The following is an 18443-nucleotide window of genomic DNA, read 5'->3' as shown; positions in this document are numbered from 1 at the left end:
CCTCAGTGCCTAGGGCTTGCCGATCGAAAGGTTGGCGGTTCGAATCCCCGCGGCGGGGTGCGCTCCCGCTGTTCGGTCCCAGTGCCTGCCAACCTAGCAGTTCGAAAGCACCCCTGGGTGCAAGTAGATAAATAGGGACCGCTTACTAGCGGGAAGGTAAACGGCGTTTCCGTGTGCGGCTCTGGCTCGCCAGAGCAGTGATGTCACGCTGGCCACGTGACCTGGAAGTGTCTCTGGGCAACGCTGGCCCTTGGCCTCTTTGAGTGAGATGGGCGCACAACCCTAGAGTCTGTCAAGACTGGCCCGTACGGGCAGGGGTACCTTTACCTTTACCTAATCTATACTCTGATACCTATCAATCTATCTAGATCCTATCTCACAGGGAACTCTGTTTCTATGGTCATGAAGAAGAGATATTTTTGTTTGAAATAAAGTTTATTGAAGTCTTATTTACATTATATTACAGAGTAAATAATGGATTGTTTTTTTGGCCCAGTCCCTCCTCCATAGCAAGGAGTACTGGGGTCGGGACATTTTTATTAACCATAATAATAATAATAATAATAATAATAATAATAATCATTAATAACCATTAATAACAATTTTCTTGTAATTAATTATTTTTTTCTTTCTTTAAAAAAAGGTTCCTTTGTTGGTTAATTAATCCCCTCCCCCTCCCCTTAGGTTCCCCTTCCCCCCCAACCCCATTCACCCCAAAATTCTAGGATGCAGCCTAAGAAAATAGAATCAGTGCCACCTCTCCAGACCAGCTGCACCAATTCTGCCTCCATGACCACAGGATCCACTTTTCTCACCGTGGCAGGCACTCCCCTCCCCGTGTTTCAAAAGTTGCATTCCATATTTAACCTTAGACGCTTATAGAGAATAAAATACTCAGCTGCTTCCAAGATGTCTCTCTGTGTGTGCAAATTTAAGTCTTGTAAGCGCCACCAGAATATTTCCACTTCCTCTGCCCAGGTGTGGCAGAGAGCTTTCACAAGAGGGAAAGAAAATGATTTAATTGGTATAAAAACTAGTACTTTGCCTTTGAGTGTGCCACACATATCGATATACGCCTGTTTATTCCAAAACGCTTCTTCTAGCTTTAATGCTGCTGACAAAATGCCCCTATTCCCATTCTCCTTTGTCTGTGTAAATGTACAAGATGGCTTTTAGCCCTTATATGACTTCTTCCATCCCAAGGGTTGTTTGTATCCATGCACAGGGGGGAAGGAAGCAAGGCTTAGAGATGTTTTAATGCTTTCAGTACCAAAATTCATCACGACACTATTAAATATGCCACCCCTCGCCCCCTCTCCTGTGGGGCTCTTGCACTTCTAACCACTCCGTGGTGGGCGGAAGTTGAACAGGTGCAGCTTTTCACAGTGATGGCGAAGGCTTCACCTGTTGAGTTTTTGTTTGTCCTCATGCACCTGTGAAAGCCACAGGAGAAAGCTCTGCCCTCCCCAAAGATGGCAGATTACTTAAAACGGTAAAAGCAAAACGTTTTCCCTCGCTGCTCTCAACTCTTTCTGGTTTCTAGCATGACTGTTTGTTCAACAGAGAGCCCCACATGCAGGGCTGCCAGATCTAGACTCAGAATCCACTTGTACCTTCAAGGCTTGCATGGGAGAGAAATTCTTACCGGGTGTGGCTTTTTCTACTCTTAAAGGCACAGAAAGCGTCTCAGAGGCAGGCCCACCAACCTTACCTAAAGGGAATTTGCTACATTTTCTCTATGGTTTCCCTTCCTCCCCCAGAACAGCCTCAGCTCACAGGGAGAGGAACACATATCAACTTGGATTGATGGAGAAGTGTAGAGGGCAAGTCTATCCTTTGATGACTGCAAGGGTTCGCGTGCCTGTGGGAACGAGCCATTCGATACCAGACAAGATTGATACACCTTTCCTATCATCTCAGAGCAATGTTTACCCCCCAATGGATTTGGTACACACATTCAATCAGGGTGGGGTGGCTGGCTGGTTGAGTCACCCGTCAAAAGAACCCAAGTGATGCCGCCTTGAGTAATAATACATCGGTATCAGAAAGGTGACGTATAAATCCTTTATAATAAATAAAGTGTGTGTTGTCTGAATGATGCAAAGGTGATTTTGCAGTGAGGAGCGAACAACTTCACCTTAGGCGATCATCTCAGCCATCCGTGTGAAATTCATGTGAAGTGGGACAGAGATTACCGAGAAGCTGACAGTTGCCTTAATTTTAGTGGACAAACTCCTGTGTCTTTAAGAGCTTTGTGACACTCAAGAAATGCATAGCTGAAGTTTTCCCCGCATTGGGACAGGGTCTCCTACTGGAGCGTTTTGCCTCTTGTACTGCAATGGATGAAGACACAGGTGGTTACCCATACAGAATGGAACAATAGTTGCTGGGGCCATGATTCCTAGTCCACTGGCACTTTCTTGATGTGTGAGAAGTCCACTCACACCCTGCAATACTTTTTTAAAAAGACAAAAAACATGCCTTATGCTGCAATCCAATGCAGACATACCCGGGGGTATGCCCTCACTGAACATAGTGGGACTTCCTTCCGGGTAAACATACATTGGATTGTGCTTCAGTTTTCCTTGCTGTCATATGATCCTGCGTTCAAACTGCCCATGTATGGATTCTGTATGTTGTCATGGTTCTGCTTTAGACACTTAGTCATGGGTTTGCTTTTCGTGAATTGTCTTGAGATGTATGATTGGTAGCATTAAAAACAACAGCCACCATAACCCCTTAGAAAACTGAGTATCCTGAACGGGGGATATTTTATCAAATAATACTTTGGGAGGAGGTGTAGGGAGCAGCATTCCTCCCCTCCCTACTCCGTAAGTTCAAGTGTGTTACTTTTAAATAACATGCTTATAACTAGGGCTGCAATGCTGAATCAATCAATCAGGTAAACTCAATTAAAACATTTTGATTGACTAAAAAAAAGCTGCCCCATGTAAAAACAGAGTTTGTATTAGGTTGTATCCAACTAGGTTCTAGTCAGAGTAAACCCACTGAACTTAATGGACCTATGTTAGTAATGCCCATTAATTTCAGTGGGTCATCTCTGAATATGACTAATTGGATGCAGCCCATTCCCTTATATGCACATTTATTCAGATTTGATTTATAGTACAGTTCTGTTAACCAAGTCTTGGGCTGATTAACTTTCTGTGTCCTTTTAAATGTGTTTGTGGGAGGGGGGGGGTTATCAGTCTGTCTTGGGTTTTTTTAATGTAATTTGTGTTCTCATTTTGTATTTTTATGTTGTGAACCACCCTGCCATCTTCTGATGAAGGGCGGAATAATAATAATAATAATAATAATAATAATAATAATAATGTTAGAAGTCTGCTCAGAAATAAGTCTAATTGAGTGCAATGGGCTTAAATTCTAAGCCTACTTACTAGGGAAGTAATTCCAACTGAACTTAGTGGGACTTACTTTTGAGGAAACATGCATAGGGTTGAGCGGTAAGAAGTTAAGTTGGTGAGTGTTGCATTCATTACATTTGTTTCTGAATTGTAAGAGCAGTGGTGGAAAACTGCAATGGGAAGACCGGGGTAACAACTTGATGGCGACGTCATAGAACCTCTGCACAAATTTTGTGAAGAGGATGGTTCAATATCTGCTTTGCCTGATGGTGACCTATGTCAGGAAACCTGAGGGCCCATAAGCCAGCCTGGGCCTGCTTTGTTTTCCTGTCTACAACCTTGCTGCACCATTGGCTGGCTTGCTCTCATGCCTTGAGCATCAACCTGATTTGCAAAAATGAGCAAATAATGCTTTTCACAACCTGGAGACTTGACACCATCACCTGCTAAAGTCTGTATATCAAACTGCTGTTAAAAGCACTACTACAGTGACCACGTGGAAAGTTGGCAACTTTGCTTGCAGTTGCCCCATGACCTCTATAAATTCCTCACACCCCGTCTCTCTCTCTCTGCCTCCCATTTCAGGCTATTATTTATTTATTGCACAGCCCCAGCCCCACGGAGACTAGATGTCCAGTTGCAAAGGAAAAAGTGTGGGTCCTAGGTCAAGCAGATTTCCATGCCTATCAAATCTATTTGGAAAATGGAAAAAAGAGGAGACTGACACCCTACAACCGTTAGCTGCAAAGCTGTCCTCCTGCAAGAAGCCATCATCACTGCACCTATGTTGCTGCTTGGCTATGGCTATTGCTGCTGACCTGACCGAACCTCTGAGCCACACACTCTGCTTCCCTCTCTTTATTTGCACTTTGGAATCAGAAGCCATCCTTCGTATTCCTTCCTTCCTGCATTCTGAGTTGCCGTTTTTGTTAAATCTCTACATTTATGGACCCACCACCTCCCTGATCTGGTATTGCTATGGAAGCTTGGCTCACAACAGTCCAGTTATTTAAAAAAAAACACCTGAGGCCCTAGTAGGGAGGGACATGAGTGGCAGCAGTCCTGAAAGTTGCCCCATCTGCTTTCTGCTATCTGAGCAACTGCTTGTATTTCCAGAGCTTCCCTCCCCTTGCAAATAAATAAGTAAATAAATACCAGTAAATAAATAAATAAATAAATAAATAAATATCACAACAACAACAACATATGAAAGGTTCCCAAACTCAATATAGCTTGACAAGGGCAGCAATGATTGAGTGCATTGGACAACTGGAAATAATGGGGTGGGACTTATTATGGGATTAATGGAAGGTTGAGGAGTGAGTGCCTTCTCTTCCCTCCCCCTAATTTGCAAATTATAGATTTAGGGCTAAGATTGGTACAACCCAACTGCAGACTGGAGGCGGCCAAATGTTGTACCTATCTTCAGAAAGGGGGGGGGGGGGAGAAGACACTGGTAACTACCGACCCAGGTAACTTGACATCAGTACCAGGGAAGAAACAGTTGGTCTGTGAGCACTTAGAAAAAGATGCTATCATTACTAAGACTCAGCATGGGTTTCTCAAAAACAGGTCATGCAAGATGAATCTCATTTCTTTTTTTCTTTTTTTATGGAGTTACAAGCCTGGTAGATCAGGGGAATGCTGTGGATGTAGTTTAGCTTGATTTCAGTATGGCTTTTGACAAATTCCCCCATGATATTCTTGCAGAGAAGCTTGTAAAATGTGGGCTGGGCGAGTATTAAGTGGATTTGTAGCTGGTTTGCTAACCAAACCCAAAGAGTGCTTACTAATGGTTCCTGATCATCCTGGAAAAAGTGACAAGTGGAGTGCCAGAGGGTTCTGTCCAGGGCCTATTGTTGATCAACCTCTTTTATAAACGTCTTGGGTGGAGGAATTGAGGGGATGCTCATCAAATTTGCAGATGATACCAAACTGAGAGCAGTAGCCAATGCTGCAGAAGACAGAATAGGGATTCAAGGTGACCTTAACAGATTGGACAACTGGGCCAAAACTAACAGAATGAACTTCAGCAGGGACAAAGGCCAGGTTCTACACTTAGGCAGGAAAAACCAGCTGCACCAATATAAGATGGGGGACACCTGACTTGCCAGCAGTACACGTGAAATGAGCTTGGGGTCTTAGTAGACAACAAGCTTAACATGAGTCAGTAGTATAATACAGCAGCAAAAAAAAAGTTAATGTTATTCTAGGCTGCAGCAACAGAACTATGGTGTCCTGATCAAGGGAAGTAATAGTTGTGCTCTGTTCTGACTTGGTCAGAACACACCTGGTGTCTTCCTTGGAGGTTTTTAAGCAGAATTATGGTGCTGGAGGAGACTCTTGAGAGTCCCATGGACTGCAAGAAGATCAAACCTATCCATTCTGAAGGAAATCAGCCCTGAGTGCTCACTGGAAGGACAGATCCTGAAGCTGAGACTCCAATACTTTGGCCACCTCATGAGAAGAGAGGACTCCCTGGAAAAGACCCTGATGTTGGGAAAGATGGAGGGCACAAGGAGAAGGGGACGACAGAGGATGAGATGGTTGGACAGTGTTCTCGAAGCTACCAGCACTGCGGGAGGCAGTGGAAGACAGAAGTGCCTGGCATGCTCTGGTCCATGGGGTCACGAAGAGTCGGACACGACTAAATGACTAAACAACAACAACATCTGTCATGGATGCTTTAGTTGAGATTCCTGCATAACAACTAATAATAATAATAATAATTTTATTTATATCCCGCCCTCCCCAGCCGAAGCTGGGCTCAGGGCGGCTAACAACAACTACTTGATCTAGATGACCCCCCGGGGTTCTCTTCCAACTCTATGATTCTCTGGTTCTATTAGGGTGGCCAGAGAGAGCGAGACCAAATCCCTACACCCCAAGTAGAGCTCCCTCTACCTCCACAGTGGTCCTGCCACCAAACTGGCATCTGCCAAATGGGAAACAGAAGTGTAGGCTATCTGTCACTACAGTGTTTCTTTAGCTCGATGAGGTCAAGTGGACCAGAAACATGTTATTTGTAAAGCATTAATTTGTAGGATTGCATACAGTGCTGGGATGTATCACTTCCTTCCACAGCCTTCTGGCTTGGAGACGACACCTCATCCCTAACTCTCCTTTGGCACAGAAGCGACTCCCAGAAGTGAAGGGCTACTCACTGAAACAGGGGGCGCTCTCTTGCAATAGGTGATGATTGTGGACCCCTGGAAGAATAGATGGGGTGGAGTGCAAATATGGTGATGCTGTAGATAGACCGCTTGATAGATGGCAGGAAAATCAGAAACCAGGGCTGGATTCTGATTTCCTAAGCAATGCATGAAGGTGAACTTAACTGCAGCTGGTGCTGACTCTGCAGTGGGAGAAGGGGGGGGGGGGACATGCGGAAAAAGAGAATCAGAACTCTCTCTCTCTCTCTCTCTCTCTCTCTCTCTCTCTCTCTCTCTAGCTGATTCAGCAGTATCTTTCTTCTCATCCCTTTTCACAGCTATGGCACTAGAGCAGTCAAACAAGCATCTGCTCCTTATCCTTCAAAAGTCCTTGCTGCCTTCTTTTCCCTCTGTCTAAGATGGGTCCATGTTGTGATTGCATTTATAGCATCCAAGGAGAATTCATCTTTTGCTCAAGGGAATTCTGACATAGTGGGTGCTAAAACTTGCTTCAGATTGGGAAGACTGGGGGGGGGGGAGGTAGTGCCACGAGGAAATCCATGCATTGACATGACACCTCTTCACAGGAAGCCATATTGCAATGTTGCCAGCAAACGCAGTGAAACTTTCCCCCGTTGTGTCTCACAGAATGCCGTTCCTTAAACCTTTGGGTGCCCCAGGGGAAACGGGTGGGACTAGCCCAGTCTAACAAGAATGTCATTTCCTGCCCCACCTTTTTCCTTGCAAAGGACAGGAGTCCTCCCCCATCACTCAATTTACTACTGTGTGACAGGAAAAGAGGCTGGTGACAGGCAGAGAGAAAGAGAGGGAGAAAACACCAATTCTTCCTTAGCTCAAGTTAGATCTTTCGTCCATCTAGGTCAGTATACTAGTAGCCTCCAGCTTTTTCAAACTTAGGACCCATCTTTCAACCAAACATGGATTTGGGGAGGCCCAGTTTCTTCTTCTTTTTTACCATATATTTGTACGGCAGTCGTGCCAAAGTTTCAACTCACTTTAGATCAGCTTGTGGTTCTATAGTGGGTGCCCAACCCACCGCTTGAAGACCGATGCCCTGCATCAACGGGCAACAGGATTTCAGGCAGGAAGACTTCCAGTCCTACAAAGGACTGATACATGGGCATAGCCAGCATTTTTTTGGGGGGGGGGCAGGACTTTTCTTGGGGGGGCAGGACCAATGTGATCGGTCATTTAAGTACTTCTATTGTTTTACTTGATGGGGGGCAGCTACCCCCCGCCTCCCATTGGCTACACCCATAGACTGATACTGTGGTCTTCTGCCTGAAAAGTAGGCTCATTTACCACACTGAGCAACAGCCTTTTCCTGTCGCTGAAGCGAAACTGGGGGGGGGGGGGGTTTAAAGCAGGATTAAATTTTACAGGGAGAGCGGAAATAGTTTGAGGTGAGCAGCCAGAAACACCGCAAGATTTTCCCCTCAAGCCTTCTCTTTCTATTCAATCTTACATCCGGTAATATCCCTTTTTTCATTGCCATTTTCCTCTTACAATTTTTCCACCACATGCGTTCCCCCCCCTTTTTTTATTTCCCTCCCCATTTCCATACTCCTTCCCTTCAGGTTTCCCTCTTCAGCAGCTCCCTCCCCTCCCCCACTCCCACCATTTTTGTGTGTGTTCTGTCAGCATCCCTCTTCTACTCAAAATTCATGTCAGCCTTCCTTTTTCCTGCACCATGTTCCCTCCTTGGTTGAACCACAGAGTATCCGTATGCAGGAGCTGGAGTTGCAAAGGCGCAGCGGAGTATTATAGAGAGAGGAACTGGGAAGGAAAGGGACAGTTTCAAAATGAAAGGGGGGTTTGGGGAATGCATGAAATGTTAAGAGGAATTAAATGAGATGGGCGGGGGAAAGGAAGAAGCAGAGGCAAGGAAGGAAAACCAGAGAATTATGCACACTGAGTCCTTAGGAAATGAGTGTGTGTGTTTAGCAATCCAAAAATAATAATTCAGAAAGCCCAAGAAGGTGAAATGTTGTGAAAGGAAAAAAATTAAGAGGGGTACAGAAAGGGAGAAAAAACCTCACACACGAGTGAGTGAGGAAATGGGGGGGGGGGGAACTGTTGCGCAAACGAAACAAAAATAAAAGTAAGACGAGAAGAAACTGATGTAGAAAATATAAGCTGTTAAGTCAAAACAAAGGAAAACCAAGGGTGAGAAATATAGGAAAGGAAAGGAAACAGGGGTTCAAACTTTACTCCCTAGTGTGGTAGATGATTGACAGCTGGATAATAAATTCTCTCTCTCTCTCCCTCTCTCTCCCTCCCTCCCTCTCTCTCTTTCTCTCTTCCTTTCCCCTTGAGTCTTTAGCCTCATAAACCCCAGGTGGCATCATCATGACTAAAGGGAACATGCTTAAAAAAGAGTCTTCTGGAGTTCTTAAGAGTTTCCATTTGCACCACGATGACATGGCCGTGGCCCCTTGCTGATGGACAACTGAATGATGGGGTGGGAATATTTGAGGCATTGTTGGCTGGAAGACACAGTTATTTCCTCACCCCTCCATAATTGTGTTTTAGTTGTCTCATTTGTAGGGGCGCCATTTTGTAAAAAAAAGGTCTTTTCAGATAATACATTGGGTTCTCCTCTAAAACGCTGACAAAAATAAAGGTGGTGGAAGAGCCAGGAGGTGGAGCCAGGAAGAGAGCAAATGGTACGAGATCTTGGAAGAAAATTCAGATGTCAGACTATTTTCTTCAACAATAAGAACAGAAACGGGAGTGGGGGCGTGCACATTTCCTGACAGGAAAAGGCCTTATTTTAGCCAAGCCCAAATGGTGGTGCAGCACTTTGCTGTTGGGTTCCAAGGGGAAGTGCCTGAGAGAATAATGAAACCTACGGGATTGGTGCCCAAGCTGGTCATTTGTGGGCATACAAAAATGACGATTAGTCATTTCCTGTAAAAACCTAGAAGGCAAGAATGAGGCACAGAGGGAGCAGGTTTGTGTGTGCGTGTTGGGGAGGGAGGAGGACATTTGGGGCACAGAAGAACGGCAAGGGAACAGTTTCATGCTATAATTTGGTTGATTGAGATTGAGATATTGGTAGAAATAAGCTGAATAGAGTATTTCTCTCAGGGCTAGTTGTTTTGAGACAAATAAACATAGCAGTATTTGTAGAGCTATGTCACAAACCGGCACGATGAAAAGGGGAATGGAAAACATAGCACTACATTTTACCTGGTCATTTTTGGTTGAACCAAGACGGCAGTCTAATGTATTTCCTGTCATCACCTAAGAAGCTGGGATGGAAGGATGGGTGTTGTCAGGTGGATAAGCCTGAATAATTAGGGCCTTTGAAGGATGGAGGTAAAAATGTCAAGGAAATGTCGTTTATAGTCAGGAAACTAGAGAATGATGACAATGGTAAAGCAATTACTTCTTGTCAAGCTAGTTTTGTTTTTCGTTGTTGTTTTGACAGAGGGAGATGTTGGCAATGAGCCCTCTCCTTTCAGGAATTGGATTGATGGGAGAAAATGGCTTCTGGGCATCTTCCTCTCACAAGATCTGAAAAATGCAGATGGTTTTGAACCTGCTTGCTGTCGAAACCTCTTCAGGGAGAAGGTTGAGGGGAACATGCTTCACGAGTCATTTCCCACTAAGGTTTCCAACCACCTGAGTGAAAGGAGACGTATTCTGAGGCAGCAGAACTGAACTGGGAGATAGATCCCTTCTTTCCGCTGCTCTGTGGAGAATGAACGGGGCATGTGCGTGACTTGAGTTTTGAGGGGTGGGCTTTTCAAATTGGAAGTTTCCCAGGGAAGCAAGGAAATAAGGACAGTTTCCAAGAGGGCGGAAGGGGTGGTGAGGGGGGCACTGGCAATCTCAAATGTTGGTTGAATAGTCCCCACCAGAGAGAGAGAGAGAGAGAGAGAGAGAGAGAGAGAGGACATTTCTAGCAGAGTAGGTGGTAAAGAGTCTTTAGAGAGGGGAAGACAACCCACACTGGTAGGGGAGTCTCCTAGGCAGGTTGGGGTAGAACGATATAGTCTGCAAGCGAAAGCTGGCTTCCTTGTCCAGCTCGTTCTCTGGTGCGTCTAGCAAGGTGAGGTGGATATGTGCATATGTTCAGGGTACTTGATGGCTGGTGGGTAGTTCTGAGTCATCTGGATGGAAACGTCGCTGGAGATGTCAGAGGGGCTACGTCCACGGTGCCACACTTCGGGGTGCAAGAACTGGCCGGAGTAGTCGGAGCAGTCGCTCAGGCGTGGCCGGTAGAAGGCTGGGTGAGGGCGGTACATTTCCTCCTCAGCGTAGCGCTTGGTGAAGAGGTAGACAGACATCACCCCTGCGCCCTGCAAAGAGCCGTTACAGAGGGAAAGATCAAGAACGAGACATACCCTTTAGATGCAACCATATGGTCTCACAAGTTATGGTGCCAGTATGTTGTGGTGTAGCAGTTACAGGGATTGGCTAGGTATTGGGAGGCCAGGGCGCAAATCCTCGCAGGGAAGCCTGTTGGGTGGACTTGGGGCAACCACAGTCTCTCAGCCTAACCTACCACCACAAGGCTGTGAAGATAATATGGGAAGAGGGAGAACCATGCAGGCCACCTTGCCTTCCTTGGATGAAAAGTTGGGCATAGTGTAATAAACAAATAAATGTGTGTGTATGTGTCTGTAACTCATGTGGCTCGTTGTAGCTCACCTGTGGCTCCCTGCATCCAGTTTCATCCCACTCAAGGATGCCTTCAGGGCATGAGGAGTCATGCTCTGGAATGCGCACGTGTACAAGTAACACTGAAGCTTGTGTAGACTTACGGCCGTAAAGCATTCTGTTGGTCACTGTGATGATACTCAGCTTTTTGCAAGTGGGCATGATCATCCTAGTCCATAGATGTTTGACTCATGCCAAACATACCAAGAACTTCCTTCATGATTTCTGTTCAATGTGTATTGAAGATCCTTCAACTCCCAACCCCTGTGTTCGGCATCAAATGGCCACCATTTTAATTTTCACAGTGCCTCAGAGATAGGGAGCAATATGGGAAATTAAAGTGGCAATTATCAGGCACCAGTTGGGGGGCCACACTAGCCTAGAAGGAGGCCTGCTAGAGGCACTTTGCCAAAGCCTTCTTCAAACCTGGAGGATGCGTGCTTGTGAATTCAGCACTGGAATATCCTGTCCCCCACCCCACCAATTAAGCTTTAAGAACTGCCTTATATTATCAGATCAAGTTTTCAACAGCTGCCAAGGAGATGCCACTAGGAAACTCACAAGCAGGTGAGGAGGGTGATATCTATCCCCTGTTGCTACTTCTCAGCAACTGAAACATAGAAATATTCTGCCTTCATATAAGAGGGTTTCATTTATCTATCCTGGTTGGTTTTATTCACTGTTTTATCTTCTCTTTTATTCTATTTTCTCATCACTTTTCCTCATCAATTTGCATTTAAGCAAGAAAGAAAGAGTCCTCATGAAAACTGATTCACATTTTAGTGTGGCTTTCTCCTAATTTACATGTTTTGGCAAAGCAATTTTTCTAATCTAATGCTTTTTTGTGTGTTATTTGCACCAAAATATGCATTTTTATGCACACTTTACCCTAGTAAATGCATTCCTGTACAAATTATTCGGATGGAGAAGTGTACTGCAAAATTCCGAATCGCGTGAATTTTGGATGGCTGTGTTTCGGTGCGCTCCCTGTTTCTGAAAGCGCAATTTAGGTGGAGTCACATTTAAATGCAAACTGAATCAAATATCTCCCCCAGCCATAGTCATGTCCAGTTTGGCCCTGTGTCTTATGCTGCTGCTGAATTACTGTGAGAGTCAGGGCTAGCTTAGGCACCAACATTTCTTCTCTTAGCAATGTTTTTTTTTGGGGGGGGGGATGAGTGCCAGTCTTTATGAGGACAAAACAGAATCACCCATGCACAATAAGAAGTATAATATAATAAGAAGTATTAGCATGCTTGAAAGCCCAGTATTTGTAGAAGTACAGAAAACAAACAAACAAACAAACAAACAAACAAACAGAACTTAAGGGGAATCCCTCCCCCCTCCAGTGGCTTCAGAATAATAATAAATTAATAATAATTTTTTATTTATATCCCGCCCTCCCCAGCCGAAGCATAATACAACATTCTAAAATCATTTCATTATAAAATTAATTCAAATCAAATTGATGGCATATTAATAAATAAAAAATTTATTTTATTTATTTCAGAATACTGAATCAGTTGGCAGGAAAAACTGAAGGTGTGTGTGTGTGTGTTGGGTGTGTGCGTGTGGAATGTTCTGGCTGGCTGAAAGGAGCAAGGGAAGAGGGAAATGTGGCTGAAACAACTAGGGAAGCTTCAAAACTCTGCTGCTCGGGCAGGTGTGACAGAAGGCAAGAACCACCCTCTGCTCTGTTTCCTTCCTTGCTGGAGAGAAATGCACCAAGAGATGACGGAGAAAGAGGCACAAAGAGATAAAAAGGACATCATTTTTGTCTGGACAGGTAATTTCCTGGTTCATACTGAGTTTATTTTTAAATGTCCTCAGAGAAGAGTGAAAGTAAGAGCTGCCCATAGGTATAAGTGGATAATGTTAATGCAAACTGGAATTGGGCACCATTGTGTCCACCCACCACACAGCAAAACTCCAAAAGGTAGCAGCAAAGAGACGAAAGAGCTCCTGTTCTTTTTAATGCAATTCTTATTCAGTGTGAAACATTTCAATATATATTTTTTGCTAATATAAATTCCAAAGCAAATGTGGTTCACATTGCCAGCTGGAAAAGGTAGACTTGAGGTTTTTTTAAAAAAATATCTTGCAGAGCCCCTTCCTTAATTCTTGCCATAGACAAGGAGATTTGGGTTGTATCCAGATGGGTCCATTAATTTTAAGTAGAACTTAAGTTAGCCATGCCAGTGGGCCTCCTCTGGGTATGACTAAAAGCGAATCTATCCTGTTAAAAGAGAGTCTGTCCTGTCAGGGAGATGTGCCAATCTAGGATTCAAGGATTTTCTTACCCTCTAAAACCCTTCATGTTTTGGGAGCTAATATAATATCTGTTTAGGAAAGGCTTGGCTATAATGCAGCCATGAAGTATCATTCACACAGAAAGCTGGAGGCCAGGGGACATTTTAACCTCTAAGTGGTTTGCAACAGTCCTACAGTGCTGTCGAGAGATGTTGTCCAGAGGTAGAACCTTACCGCAGCCTGGGGTTTGACCAAACATGGGGCAGTAGCTTGCAACATCTGCAATGTTATCCTTAGTTTTTAGTCGCGTGTTTCAGGTTGGCGTGAGACAGTGGCGTAGCGTGGGTTGTCAGCACCCAGGGCAAGGCAAGTAATTTGCGCCCCCTAACCCGGGGCAAGGCAAGTAATTTGCCCCCCCCCCCGCTGCACTGTCCCTCCCCCAGATAGTCCCTCGCTCTCTCTCCGCACCACACGCCTGGCACCCTCCCCTCCACAGTGGGCGGTGACCCGGCGGCTCGGATCGGATTCGCACAGCCAGCACTGCAGTGAGAGAGAGTGAGTGAGCCAGGTAGGGGCAGAGAGCTGCGAGTGCGAGTGCACCCCCCCCAGATGTTGTGCCCGGTGCGGCCGGCCCCCCCTGCACCCCCCACGCTACGCCACTGGCGTGAGAGACTAGTAATCAACAGTGTAGCTGTTGTAGTGTAGCTCACTGCGGTATCCTTACTGCAGGTTGAGAGACTGTGCTGAATAGAGGGGAGAATTTTTGATCAGTTCATATTTTGATGGGAACCTACCTAACCTGCACTTCCCCCAAACAGCATGTGGACAGGTAGCCTTCAAAAATTAACACCTCTCTGAATTTGGTGGTGCAAACTTCAGCTATATGCAAAAATGTGTACGTTTGAGGGGAAAGTGTGCATAAATGTGCATATAATTCTGAAATAAACACACAAAGATGCATTATATTAAGGGGAACTACTTGCTCATGTGTATATCTGAGAAATGTGTGCTAAAATGAGGACTTTTAAAAATAAAAATTTAAAAAAATAATTGCATATTGATCTGGAAAACTGAAACCATTGAGAAATTGAGAAAGAGAAACCAAAACTGATACGTTTGCCCGTCCCTAGCTGGGAGGGAATATTTTATAGGAGTAATGCAGTACTCTAATTCCCTGTTAATAATCCCTAATCAAGTTGTAGCAAAGGTCGAAACTGAAATTGTCCCCTGAAACCAACCTCCAGCCAAAATGGGGGGTGGGGGTCATCATGCTTGGGGAAACTCCAAAGTTTGCAGAAGTTAAAATAAAATAAAAGTATATTGGTGGCAGTTGAGAGGTAGTGGAAGAAACAGAAATAATAATAATAATAATAATAATAATAATAATAATAATAATAATAATAAATATCCTGCCCATCTGGCTAGATTGCCCCAACCACTCTGGGTGGCTTCCAACACATAGAATAATAATACAGTGGTACCTCGCAAGACGAATGCCTCAGAAGACGAAAAACTTGCAAGACGAAAGAGTTTTTCGTTTTCTGAGTTGCTTCGCAAGATGAATTTCCCTATGGGCTTGCTTCGCAAGACGAAAACGTCTTGCACCTTTTTTTTGAAACCGCCAATGCATTCCTATGGGAAACCGTCAATACACATTGGTGCTTCGCAAGACGAAAAAATTCACAAGACGAAAAAACTCGCAGAACGAATTAATTTCGTCTTGCGAGGCACCACTGTAATAATAAAACAGCAAACATTAATAGTAACAATCTGATCCAGTATAAAAACAACTTTAAACTTGAGGGAGTGGAAGACTGGGCTGTCCCGCTTAGGTGGTTTGACAGGCAAGAACCCTAAACAGGAGCAATCTCCTTAGGAGGAAGGAGCTGTGATGGTCCCACATGTTAGACTCCTAACGAGGAACATGGACTGGCAATAGTACAATGGACACCCTTTCTGCCTTCTGGCCTTAGAAGCCCTGCAAGGCCAGCAAAGGAAAACCTGCTTTACCCCTTGGCCAAAATTTAAATCTGTGATTCAAGATTGGGAGTCAGGAGAACGTGTGTGTGTGTGTGTTTGCGCGTGCACATGTGCAAGTACAGTGTGGGAGCTAGTGTTGTGTAACAGTTAGAGTGCCGGACTTTGACGTGGGAGACCAGGGTTGAATCCCCGCTTAGCCATGAATCTCACTGGGTGACCTTGGTCCAGCCACACACAAATTCTCAGCCTAACCTACGCCACAGGGTTGTTGTGAAGATTCGTAGGGCTGGGGGGGACCATGTCCACCACCTTGAGCTGCTTGGATGGAAATGTAATCGATAAATAAATGCTGGGAAGTGTACCTCTTTGAGCAAGAAGGAAGAAGCAGCAAAGGCAAAGGACCATCCGTAGCGGTATTGGAAGTACTGCTCTGAGCCACTGGGGCGGTTCATCACTTCGTCATTGATGCTGGAGATGTAGAGAACCAAGCCCACCACCAGAGAGAGCCCTGCAGAAAGAGCACAGAGGGAGAGGGGTGGGAAGGAAGGAAGAGGCTGTTATTTTCAGCTGTTCATCAAGGCCTCACTTGTGGGGAGGAGCCACAGCTCCAGTAGTAGAGCCCCTTCTTCACAAGTGCAGAAGGTCCCAGTTCTAATCCCTGACATATCTAGGTAGGGCTAAGCATTTTCAGTTTCAGACCCAGGAAGAAAGCATCAGCCAGTCAGTGTAGACCAGGGGTGGGCAACCTAAAGTCCGGGGGCCGGATGTGGCCCAATCGCCTTCTCAATCCGGCCCGCGGGCGGTCCGGGAATCAGCGTGTTTTTACATGAGTAGAATGTGTGCTTTTGTTTAAAATGCATCTCTGGGTTATTTGTGGGGCATAGGAATTTGTTCATTTTTTTGCCCAAAATATCGTCCAGCCCACCACATGGTCTGAGGGACGGTGGACTGGCCCATGGCTGAAAAAGGTTGCTGACCCCTGGTGTAGACAGTATTGAGCTACATAGACCAATGATCAAACTCAGTATAAGGTACCTCCCTCAGTTCTTATGTTGCACCACAAACCTACCTCACTCTCCACATTTAGTCAGAGCAGAGATGCCACTGCAACCAGCCGCAGTGCTTGCAAACACACGCACACAGACACACACATCACCCCTTTATGGGTTCCTTTCAGACTATATGCGTTGGGTGGTGGTGGTTAACAGCATGCCCACATTTCTGTCTATTAATTATATCATATAGAAGGCAGCGAGAGCTACTATAAATCAAGCCTGCTCCTATCTACATAATTGCACCCCTTCGGCTGCATAGCTTCACCCTGCATTGCATTTCTTGGTCGTAGCAGCATGTGACAAAGAGATAGAGTGTTAAAATGCAGCTGGCTCAGTAGTGCAGCACGGTGCCGTACTGTGCTTGTGCTACAGCATCACAGGCAGGCCTATGTGCCGCTCTTCTTCTGTTTCCCATTAAGGGCCCAGTGCTGCCCTTTTCAGCTGCTCACAGATTTACTTCTGGGGTTGCCTTGCAGCCATTGCTCTTCACCAACTCTTAATATCATCTGAACAGAAGAAGGCCAACCTGGACATAATGGCCTTCCACGATCCGTTCTTCTCTTGCCATGCAATTAGAACTATAACATTGTTGTTCAGCCTCCCTTGCCTGGCCCCACTGCCTTGGCCCCCATAACCCCTCTGTCCTCCACCCCTCCAAATGACAGATTAAACACACTTATTCTCTAAGTGGAACTGATTAGGCTCTGCAAGGCTTTGGAATGTTTTTTTTGGGGGGGGTTACTATTTTATTATATATTTTCTCAGAACTGGCCCAGCCATTATGCGGGGTAAAGCCATTGCTTCAGGAGGCAGAAATCCCACAGGTGACACGCCCATGGGTGCCCCATCTGCCCCACTGCCTGCACCAGCGATGGAGAAGCGCTAGTGCCATTGGTGCCAATTTGGGGCAAGATCATGTCCATTTGGGACAAGATCTTGCCTGAAATCGGGGGGGGGGGGACGACTTGAGGAGCGCACAAGATCTCATGTGATTTGGAGTGAAATCTCACCCAAAAGTAGTGTGCCCTTGCCCAAAATCAGTGCCGATGGCAGTGCTGCTTCGGATGCAGCTGGGTGCAGGACAGCAGAAGGTAGGTGGAGGTGGCAGGGGCAGGGGAAAGCAGCGCTTCCCATTTCATCTCGTGGTGAAATGGGATGTAAAGGTAAAGGTAAAGGTAAAGGGACCCCTGACCATTAGGTCCAGTCGTGACCGACTCTGGGGTTGTGGCGCTCATCTCGCTTTATTGGCCAAGGTGTACAGCTTCCGGGTCATGTGGCCAGCATGACTAAGCTGCTTCTGGCAAACCAGAGCAGCGCACGGAAATGCCGTTTACCTTCCCGCCAGAGCGGTACCTATTTATCTACTTGCACTTTGACATGCTTTTGAACTGCTAGGTTGGCAGGAGCAGGGGCCGGGCAACGGGAGCTCACCCCATTGCGGGGACTCGAACCACTGACCTTCTGATTGGCAAGCCCTAGGCTCTGTGGTTTAACCCACAGCGCCACCCGCGTCCCTACGGAATGGGATGTACCAGCCCTGTATTTCATTATTACATTTATGCCCCACCTTTACTTCCAAGGAGTTCAAGGTGGCTTGCATGGTTCTTCCTCCCACCACTTTATCCTCACAACAACCCTGAGAGGTAGGTTAAGCTGAGAGGTTTGTGAGCTTTGTGGCTGAGTGGAGATTTGAACCCTGGCCTCCCAGGTCCAGCACTCTAACCTCTACATCATGCTGGTTATCTACTATGCCCCACTGCTTTATTACTACCTGTATTTGCTGCTACTTATTGTATTAATGTTTTAATAAATATGCACAGGCAGGCAGCACCATTTGTTCCTCCTCCTCTGGTCCTCCCCCCCCCCCGGACCCCAGTATGGATGTGGGCCTAAGGTTTCCCTGCCCACTTCCCTCTTCTTTCCCCTCCTCCTGCTCTGGGGGTGCAATG

At 45.7% G+C, this 18443-nt stretch overlaps 1 protein-coding gene and 2 long non-coding RNA genes across 5 annotated transcripts in view; 1 reads left to right on the top strand and 2 right to left on the bottom strand.

Moving 5' to 3' along the window:
• Window positions 1–4806, top strand: part of LOC310663629 — a 75831-nt gene extending 71025 nt beyond the window's left edge. For both annotated transcript variants that reach the window (XR_014504547.1, XR_014504548.1), the window contains one exon: window positions 3954–4806. This is a non-coding gene — a long non-coding RNA (uncharacterized lncRNA). The remainder of the gene's footprint in view (window positions 1–3953) is intronic.
• LOC310663634 lies at window positions 4385–6075 on the bottom strand. The gene is made up of 2 exons (XR_014504552.1): window positions 6036–6075; window positions 4385–5698 (listed from the first exon to the last, which is right to left on the bottom strand). It is a non-coding gene; the product is annotated as an uncharacterized lncRNA (long non-coding RNA).
• Window positions 6076–10304: 4229 nt separating this feature from the next.
• CACNG7 (calcium voltage-gated channel auxiliary subunit gamma 7) overlaps window positions 10305–18443 on the bottom strand; it is a 37395-nt gene continuing 29256 nt past the window's right edge. For both annotated transcript variants that reach the window (XM_083411659.1, XM_083411660.1), the window contains 2 exons: window positions 15802–15947; window positions 10305–10848 (listed from right to left, as the gene is read on the bottom strand). In XM_083411659.1, coding sequence (XP_083267785.1) covers window positions 10591–10848; window positions 15802–15947 — 404 coding nt within the window. In that variant the 3' untranslated portion in view covers window positions 10305–10590. The remainder of the gene's footprint in view (window positions 10849–15801; window positions 15948–18443) is intronic.

The sequence above is a fragment of the Podarcis tiliguerta genome (assembly GCF_965153285.1).
Source record: "Podarcis tiliguerta genome assembly, chromosome: 13".
Taxonomy (NCBI): domain Eukaryota; kingdom Metazoa; phylum Chordata; class Lepidosauria; order Squamata; family Lacertidae; genus Podarcis; species Podarcis tiliguerta.
This window is presented reverse-complemented; position numbering and strand designations above follow the sequence as displayed.